Source organism: Centruroides vittatus, unplaced genomic scaffold (genome assembly GCF_030686945.1).
Source record: "Centruroides vittatus isolate TY-2023 unplaced genomic scaffold, ASM3068694v2 contig_512, whole genome shotgun sequence".
Lineage (NCBI taxonomy): Eukaryota > Metazoa > Arthropoda > Arachnida > Scorpiones > Buthidae > Centruroides > Centruroides vittatus.
Genome location: NW_027122298.1, coordinates 1 through 10,019, shown reverse-complemented (window position 1 = coordinate 10,019; position 10,019 = coordinate 1). Strand labels below are relative to the sequence as shown.

General features: G+C 30.3%; 1 protein-coding gene across 1 annotated transcript; it reads right to left on the bottom strand.

Annotated features, from left to right (window-relative positions):
- Positions 1 to 6,045: 6,045 nt before the first annotated feature.
- Positions 6,046 to 8,017, bottom strand: LOC136978354 (uncharacterized). Its single transcript, XM_067274059.1, has 2 exons — positions 7,791 to 8,017; positions 6,046 to 7,497 (listed from the first exon to the last, which is right to left on the bottom strand). Exons 1-2 carry the CDS (start codon positions 7,975 to 7,977, stop codon positions 6,314 to 6,316), a joined length of 1,371 nt encoding a protein of 456 aa, XP_067130160.1. The 5' UTR covers positions 7,978 to 8,017; the 3' UTR covers positions 6,046 to 6,313.
- Between the last annotated feature and the right edge of the window lie 2,002 nt (positions 8,018 to 10,019).

Sequence of the window (10,019 nt, the reverse complement as noted above, 5' to 3'; positions counted from 1 at the left end):
TTAATAAAACGATTCATTCATATTTTTATCGGACCATTATATAGCCCGATAAGAATTTGAATGTATCGTTTTATTAATTAAATAACTAATAAAAGTAATTTGATAATATACGTAGTACTTTTAATTTATATTAAAATTTTACTAAACACCATCAATTTTTCAAATAATAATTATTTTCTAAATAGACTAAAATGATAATTTAATTAATTCAGTTTATTCAAAACGTTGTTAAAAAATGAAAATTAATTAATTTAAACACTGAATTGGCTTGCTTTTCTATCATATTTTGCCTGGGAAGTTCGATTATGCTTAGTTTTATTAGAAAAACATTCAAATTTATAGTTCTTTAATTAAAAACGGATTAACATATTTTATTTTTAAAACATTTGAATAAAAACGAATGTTTTCATGTGGATAACAAAGCTTCGATTTAAAATAAGAAAGTACACGATGCAAGAGCAAAGTGTTATAATTAGAAACATTGTAGATAGTGGAAGTAACGACCTTGCTGTGAATCAATTCCACCTGGTTTAGATAATAGTCCTAGAGAAGCTTACAGAAAAGGCATTTCGGAAACATCGAAAACTAATAGTTTCTTCCTATTGAAGCGGTTATTGGCTAATCATAAATAATTTAGCATGATTAAGCTACACTATATATAAAAAAAAACCCATTCTTCATTTTAATGGCGTGTTTTGTTTTTGTAGGATAGTTCAAGATTAAAACGCAATTAGAACATTATAAGGTTGTTTTAGGTATCATCGAATTAAATTCAATACTCTAAAATCGCCAATTAGTTTATGAATTACTTTTTGTATTTTTATTGTCTGTCTATTATTTTCTATATATGTTCATTATTCCTTCCAGTTATATCAATAGGGTCAAATCTGGATTTAAATAGAGAATTCTGTCATATATATTGTTAATATAAATTCTGTATTAAATAGATAAAGGGGCATCCGTCTCTGATATTAATGCACATAAGTCTTCAATATTCTGTAAAAGATTTCAACATTCTTGTTTCTGTAAAGTGATCAAAGTGCTGTACAGTACATCTGATTTAATAAAATTGCAAATTTCTCGCTTTGTACTATACGTGCATTCGAAAATATAATACACTAGCACCCCCCGTTGCGGCCTCTCCGGCATCTGAAAGTTTGATTAGTAGTAAACATTCCGGGGTTCATAAAGATGCCACAGTTAAAACGATTGATTCAGTAGTTTTCACTGTTAGTGGTCACAAACGAAAAATACGTTGTCTCTTTATATAGTAGTATAGATATAGATATAGATTCGTCGATTTTTGTATCTCAGAATGAATGTAGTTCTAACGAAACCAACAGAACAGCCGCGTCTTAGTAATTTTAGAAATTGCGTCGTCCTTTGATACCAAATATTTGGTTCGAAGTATTATTAATCGAAGACTAATTTAAATTATAATAATATAGGCTAAACGATCTTTCGAGAAGGTTGGAATGCGTAATCGAAGTAGGGGTGACGAGACAACCATAACAAAAATCATTTCCGATTGTTTTTTGTAAGTCACAATACATGAAAAAGGCACACGCGCTCATAAAGTAATATCCTTCTAGTCCTTCTCCATCCTTAGGATCATTTTTCTCTGGTGCATTGAAGATATCCTCTAATTTTCTCTCTTCCTTTCCTGAATCTTGTGAACTGTAATTAGTGTTTTACGCGTTTTGACTTTGGTAACTCTGCGTAATCGATGTCAATTACAGGTGGAAAGTTTAGAAGGCATTACTCAATGGTATTTCCTTTAAAGGGGATGAAAAGGATTGAGAAGGTGTTAGAGCAGTTAGACAGAAGGAAAAGTTATTTGTGGCAGAGGCCAAAAGGGATGAAAATGTGAAAGAGAAGTGAGAAGGGGAAGGGGAGGTCACCAGCCGCACCGGGATTTTATTTGAAACAATATGTTACATAGTAAGAAAATAAATTTGACTACACAAGAAAATGGTTACACGGGTGCAAATGGAAGCGGCTATACAGTGGATATACAGTGCACAGTGGTATAACAATAAGTGATAATCAATACATACACGAACAAGCAGGTACGCGCGTTAACGGTGAACTGTAGTGTTATGAACGAAGCCCATGCGTGAGCATGTGTGGGGCTAAGATAAGGAATGATTAAACTGTAACACAAGGTGACAAACGCTGAAAATGAACGTGTAATCGATGTCGCTTGTTTTGGTGAAAATTAGTGATGTAACGAATATTCGGTTACTACCCGGTATTCGGCTTATTCGGCCTATTTTTCGCTATTCGGCCGAATACCGAATACTTGAAAACAGGAGTAAGAAATAACAAAAACACAGTAAATTAATCATTTTGGAAACTTTTATTAATGCTGAACATTAAGCTATAATTATTAAAGTTAATAAGAAATAGCATCTAACTCTAGTATTAAATTATTTCGTAATTAAATATTATTATTGCCTTTATCTAGCCCGATATCTCATGGCATTGATGACGTGTAGGTTAGAATGTATCGGGCATTAATGTTAGTGTTTAGTTAATTATGTTATATTCGTATTCGCGTATATTTTAATATTTTTTACGAAACGTTTTATTGAAACTTATCGTATTTAATGAAAGAATTATTTATCTATTTCTAGAAGATGAGTAACTAATATATAATTTATTTTATATATAAAGCAAAGAATGAGCATTTCTCATTATATACAAAATATAACATTTTAAATCGTGTTAATTATAAAAATATTGACAAAAACAATAGCAACAAAATATCACAAAACTTCACAAATAGAAACCCCCAATAATATATTTGAACTGTTCCACAACTGGGCAGAAACTAGACCATATGTCCCCACTAAAGTATATCCTTAGGGTACTATTCAGTCTACAAATACGTAGTAAAAACAAAATTTTAAAGGGTTAAAAAGATCGATTGCAAATAAAATAACTTAAGTTATAACTTACATCTAAATACCAACAACTACCGAATCGTATCAGGCTATTTACGGCTATTACATAAATTATAAACCAATTTAGCAGTAGAGGTAGACGTTAGGCTCCATCTCATATTAACTTTAATAATTATAATTTATGTAATTTAAATAATTTAGACCTACTGGAAGAAAAAATCGTAGTGACAGCGGGCCAATAGAGAGTAGGGTTCGCGATCCTTGCCATTATGCGGTTTGCGCGCCAATTTTCGTACGTGCGTTAATCAAGCCGAATAGTTTGTCCTAATATTCGGCCATTCGGTATTCGGCTTCAGCCGAATATACTATTCATTACATTAGTAAAAATCCTTTCATTGTTGGTATTCTGTTGTTCTGTCAAAATTTGTGAAATTATAAGCAAAAGGATGATGCTAAACATTAGTAATGTTCAGTCATTGTTTATTTAGTTGTTGATTCTTGTGAAATAGCTAATTAATAACGAACAATATCATTAATTGTCGAGTATATTATTGTGACAATACTTTTCGAAGCATTACTAATTGAGGGGAAAAAAGTGATCACGTGACATAGGTGTCGCGCCTATCGATACGGTTGTAAACAAGCTGTTCCGTTCGAAGGATAGCTTACTTTATAATAATGGAAGAACGAAAATATTTTTTAGGAAGGTTAACAACGGTACAATTAAAGGAAGAATTAAAAAAGTACAATGCCAAGTTAGCTGGTAGAAAAGCCGATTTAATAGAAAGGTAAGTTAAAATAATCTACATCTATATTTTTATCGTTAATTATTACATTTATAATTTCAAGTCCTTATAACTATTACATGATAAGGTAACTTACCAGTAGATGAAAGTTTTAAGGATAAGATTTCACAAAATGCACATTTTTCGTCGATAAAAACATTTAAAGATCAGTAAAGTTGTCATTGATTCTTTTCACATTTGCCTAACCAAAACATAAGGTCAAAACTTTAAAATGAAGTTTTTTCCTCTTGGAATATGGTCATGTACTGAACCTGATATATTATAACCAATTTATACCAGTATCTGAAATGTTAACTGTACCAATAGGTTATCACTGTAATTTAGAACAACAATCAACACAAACAAAACTACTTTCTATGAAGTTCTAAGACAATATAAGAGATATATATCTGAATCTTTTACCAAGAGAAAACAATTTTTGGAGTAATTAAAATAAATATAATCAAAATGTCTTTTTTATTGGTCACAAGTCTTCTTACTTGTTTCAATAATTTAATGCAATAAGACTAATTTCTTCACCAATAAACTTTTTGTACAAGTGAATTTTTGCCCATTTCCTTTTACTAAATCTGGCATACACTATATATATATGCCATATTTAGGTGCTTGTCAATACTGTTCAGTTACCTTATACTGTTTATTTTTATATTATATGTAATATATTAAGGTAAGAATATAATATATAATAATAATTTTTGCCTTTCCTGTCAATGAGACAGAAAAAACTAAATAAAATATTGGTGATCATATGTTAACTAGTTATTAAACTTGTTTACAATAATTTTCAGGTTACTGGCATATGAGAGGAATCAGGAAACTCATAATTTTTCTATATCCTGTGATAGCTCTCCTGAACTCAAACTTCCTGATTCATCTGAATATAAGGATCTCTCTCCAAGTTTACAAATACCAGTTTTGACTATAGATACAATTGATGCCTACATGGAGATGTCAGATCAAAGAATGCCACTGTCTGCTGTGCAGATGTATTTTAATGAATTCTTATTAACAATAAGAGGAACAAAAGAAAAAAAATTTTCATATTTTAAAGGTAATGTAAAATCTGAATTAACCAAGGGGAACACATATTATACAGATTTAGTAATTACAGATGATGGGGATATAGAAAATGCAATATGTGAATGTACAGCAGGTAAAGGGCCTAAAGCATATTGCAAACATGTATGTGTAACACTATTGGCAATAGAAGAATACGGAAGAACAGGCAATTATAAGTGTCACAAAACATGCACTCAGGTTCTGCAAACATTCCATCAGCCTACCCGCCAACATAAAGGTTCCCCAATTAAGGCTAGTGAGCTTCCATTTCATTTATTTAAGAAGAGAGGAATGAAAAGGAAACGATTGGAAGACATGAAATTTGACCCCAGACCATCTGGCAGTTCAATCTCTGATTATACAAACTTTGTTATTAATTTGGCAATGAACATGCAAAGTGGTTGTGCAATACCGATATTACAATTAAGGCAACCAGCAAACATGAGGGCTTTAGAGTCAGATCATGATTATTGCAAAAGCACAATGTCCGAAATGTTTTTAAAAGCTTTACATGTAACTGAAGCAAGTAGGGAGTACATAGAACATTTGGAAAAAGAGACCCGATTACAACGAAAAAGTGCAGTTTGGAAGAAGGAACATTTGTTGCGTTTGACATCTTCAAACTTTGGAAAAGTTTGTAAATTAAAATCAGCAGACAGACTAAAATTGTGTGACTCGTTACTGTCAAGTAGGCCAATAAAAAGTAAGGCAATTTCTCATGGCTTAAGGTATGAAAAAGAAGCAATTGAAGCATATTCTTCTTTTGAAAATACTCCTGTGAAAGAATGTGGCATGTTTCTTCATCCAAAATACCCATTCTTAGCTGCAAGTCCAGATGGGCTTGTGGATGATGATAAAATATTAGAAGTTAAATGTCCTTACTCCAGTTTTAAACTTCCTGTGAATGTGCAAAATGTACCATATTTGGAATGTACTGATGACAAAATTACTTTAAAACGGAATCATGATTATTTTTATCAAATCCAAGGTCAATTAGCAGTGACAAATAGACAAGTTGCTCACCTGTTTATTTACACAAAAAGTGACTTCAAAGTTTTTATCATTCCAAGAGATGATAAATTTATTGCAGACATGACTGAAACACTAATTATGTTTTTCCATGAGCATTTTAAGCCAGCTCTTTTAAAAAAGATGTTCTATAAACATTAAGTTTATAAAATAATTGAGCTAATTGTTATTTTTATTTTACAATTTGAGTTTATGTAAAATTTTTCTAGATGGTAAATTTTTTAAATAATAAAAAGAGATTTTGTTTTAAAGATTAAAATTTTTTATTTGCTTACAAATTTACAAACATTTATTCAACTATAGTACAAATTTTAAAACCACTATATTACTTTGAATTGAAGTTCCATAATGAAGACCTTACTGTGTATGCTAGTATACATTCTTAATCTTAGAATTTATAAGCAGACAAAAATTTAAAAATACTATAAATGGAAAACTTAAATTAGGCTAGGGTCTAGAATGAAAAAAACATTATATACAGAATTAATAGAGCTAGACTAACAGTGAAACAAATTAAGCATCTCTGCCAACAATGCATGGTCTAAAATTGCATAACATAAAACATATAAATATAATTTCACTGCCAAGTTTGGTTACTGTCGGATGCATGTGTTGCCTCAAAATCTTATATGTACGAGCCATTCCTATAATACGTTCAATATGTATTCTTTTACTAGATATTTTTCTGTCTCGAGATAACAAACTGCTGCTCAGCTGTGCTTTTCCTCTCATAAAAGTGGGTGTATTTACCACAACATCTTTAGTAATTAGCAAGTCCTGAATGTTAAAACCTCTATCAGCCATTACACAGTCTTTTGCCTCTGTTATTTTACACAGTGAAGACCTTTCTGCAATCTGTCGATCACTTGCAGAACCACCATAGGCTTCTGAAACAAAACTTACTAGACCACCTGGTGTGCAACCTACAACTGCTTTTAATGTGTTGTCATTTTTATATGATGACCATGTAGCCTGCTGTGCAACAGGATTTTTTGGTTTGCTTATTTTGCATTCTAGAGAATCAATGATAACTCTAGTATTTGGAAATTTCATTTTAAAATCTCTAGGCATGTATGTATCAACAAGAGATCTTTCACTCCATATATCCAACTCTTGCCATTGTAAATACATGAAATTGATCCAAGTAATGAAAACGTTTCGTACTGTTTCTTCAGATACACTAAACATCCTACTCAACTCAAAATTTGCTGTATTCAATCTTAATTTTATTAAAGTCAAGAACAACTGGTTTGGCACTGCAAGTGTTACAACCTGAAACTTGTAATATTTTAAGCTGTATGCTGCTGGTCCCAAACTTTGTAGTACAAAATTGAAAGAATTGTAGTTCTCTAACCCAGTATAGTAATGTATAGCATTGTTGTCAAACTCAAATCTTTCAACTGACATTGGGACTTCAAAAGTATGGGTCTGTGTAGTTACACAGACCATAGTGCTTGCCACATTATTTTCAATAAGACAAGTAGCCTTTTCCTCCTCCTCATCTATTATTACTTCTCCTCCTATTTCTAATGTACCAGTATCCATTATATAGCATGCATCATGATTATCTTGAACTTTGCGTTCACGGTTTTCTCTTCTTGCTCGTCTGCTCGCAACCGAAGGTGCCTCTTTTTTAGACCAAAGAAATACATTTGGTACAGCATCAGCCTTCAGTTGTCTCTTTGCTGGGATGTTTCCTAATAAAGTAAAATAAATCTATTTATTTTTCATTTAGCATAAAGAATTAACAATTAAATCCATGATACTATATATATTTTTTATCCTTTGTTAACTTAGCATTAATGCTATGTAAGTGCTCAAAACTAGCCTCTACTGTTAGGGCTTATCACGCCTAGATATTAAAACTAAACAGAGACTTTTGATGTAAACATCAAGTATTTTTCAAGCGAGGTGTTTGAAGCTTCTTAATTGCTAATAGCTTGAAAAAAATATTGTACAGTTATTATAATTCTTTAAATAATGTGCTTACCAAAGATATTAATTTCCTTATACTGATCAGGTGTGAAGTGATTTTTACACACGAGACTGGATGAAGTTGGTTTCCAATTTGCTCTTTTAACGGCGTGAATCCATTTCTTTCGCAATGCTGGATTTTTTGGAAACTTGTGACCACCACTATTAGAACAATGTGGTACACAGCACCACGTACTTGGCATTTTTGAAACTTAAAATATTTATTAGATTTTCGTTTAAAGAAAAAACAAATGGTACTTTACAACCGACAACGTATCGCTTAGTCTGTTTACGACCTCATCGATACTAGCGCCGCGTGCGGAGTAGATTTCACTTTTTTCCCCTTAAAGTAGATCGTAACTTGAAGTAAAAAAAATAATTTCTGGTGTTTTAATGGAAATTTGCGATTTGCTATAGCTATGCCATCTTTTAACGATAATGTAAACTAAAGACCTGCTCAAATTACTTTAATACGCTGTAGCGTAAATTTTGAGAGTTTGCATTAAAACAAGTACAATATTGATACACACATTTTTAGAACCTCTTTTTTTATTAAACATTAATTTAAAAATAGAAAAAATCATTTAACATAAATAATAGGAAAAAAAAGTAAATATTCTTATGAACCAAATTACAAGTGACATTGAGAATTGTGTATTTTCACAAATTTTGAATTATGTTGAATTACTTGAATTTTTTAATTTAAAAAAAGTAGTAGTAATCGAATTTACGAACGTAAAAACGTTAAAAAAATCGAAAATGACAAATTTATTTAAAAATAAAATCCAAAAAGTATACTACTATGTAGAATAAAAACAGAAGAAAACAAAGGTGTAATCTGCTAATTTCTAAAATGAATGGTTCTCAAGAAAAATAAAATTAAAAATGACGGCGCATTTCTGCGCCAGGAAAAGTTTTCAAACTGTTACATTGACGCCATCTAGAGATCACAATAGTAACTCTTTTACATACACAAATAGTATTTTATATATTACAAAAAGAAAAAATTTAACTTATTAAATATTACACAATAATAAGTAGAAAGTATTATATATGTTTTATTATGATAACTTTTATGAATTTTATAATTATAATAATAATAATTTCATTATTTTATTATGTTTAAATTCAATTAATGGTAAATAACTAAATAATGAGAAATGAATTTATTTACTGAAATAATGCTTTTAAATAATGGAAAACATGTAATATTTTAAATTATTTTTATTTCTTAAATAGCTTCTACGTCATAGGAAGGTGACAGGAAATAGAATGGCGTCACCTGACCTGCCTCAGGGGTTTCTGCGGTCACGTGACCTGTCACAAACACGTGTTTTTGTTTACAACATTTCTTGCTATTATATTTGGTAAATTAATTAACAAAATTAAATAAAAATGTAATAAATTACATAAAGCGACGAATAACAAAAATATGAGAGCATAAATTAGTAGAAAAATTAACAAAATAATTAAAAAAATTTACATTAATTAGGGCAAATAATTTTAATTAGATTGTAATTTTTTATAATTATATAACATGACAAAACACATTGTCTAGTCTTAAAAACATTTTCTAAAGTACAATAAAACAATTACACTGTAATTTAAATTTATATTGCAATCTAAACATGACCCATTGTATCTAAGCGGCGTGTTTATTAAAAAATCGAAAATAACGAATTGATTTGAAAATCGAAGACGAATAAAAAATATCTGAAGACGATAGCATGTTCTGCATTTGTCTAAAATATATAGTTCTCAAGGAAAATAGAGTTAAAAACGTCGGCGTAAACAAAACGCCGGCGAGAAAATTTGCCAGAGAGTTTAAACCAACGTAAAAAAAAAAAACAATTATCAGAAATCATGAAAAATGTAACAGATATATGTAATAAAGTATATAAATTTGTAATATCACAAAAATGAGAATAAAAAATTAAAGAAACAAAGAGAAAAAGGAATATTTAAATCAATACTAAAGGTGACACACTTCCATCTAAGTAGTGTGTTTATTTAAAAAATCGAAAATGACGAATTTATTTAAAAATCAAATACAAAATATATACTGCTATGTAGAATAAACACAGAAGAAAACGCTAGTGTAATCTGCTTGTGTCTAGGACATATAGTTCTCAAGAAAAAATGATATTAAAACGTAGGCAGAATTTCACGCCGCCGAGTGTTTTCGAACCTCTCAAACCGGTTTGGCATATAGCGAAGACGTCTGCCACGAGTCCGAAAGGGTTAA

Bases quoted from the DNA above. Each gene is read 5' to 3' on its own strand.
- LOC136978354 (XM_067274059.1), bottom strand. From the start codon at position 7,977: ATGCCAAGTACGTGGTGCTGTGTACCACATTGTTCTAATAGTGGTGGT. The intron at 7,498-7,790 runs GTAAGCACATTA...TTACTTTATTAG, and splicing joins TAAGGAAATTAATATCTTTG to GAAACATCCCAGCAAAGAGA.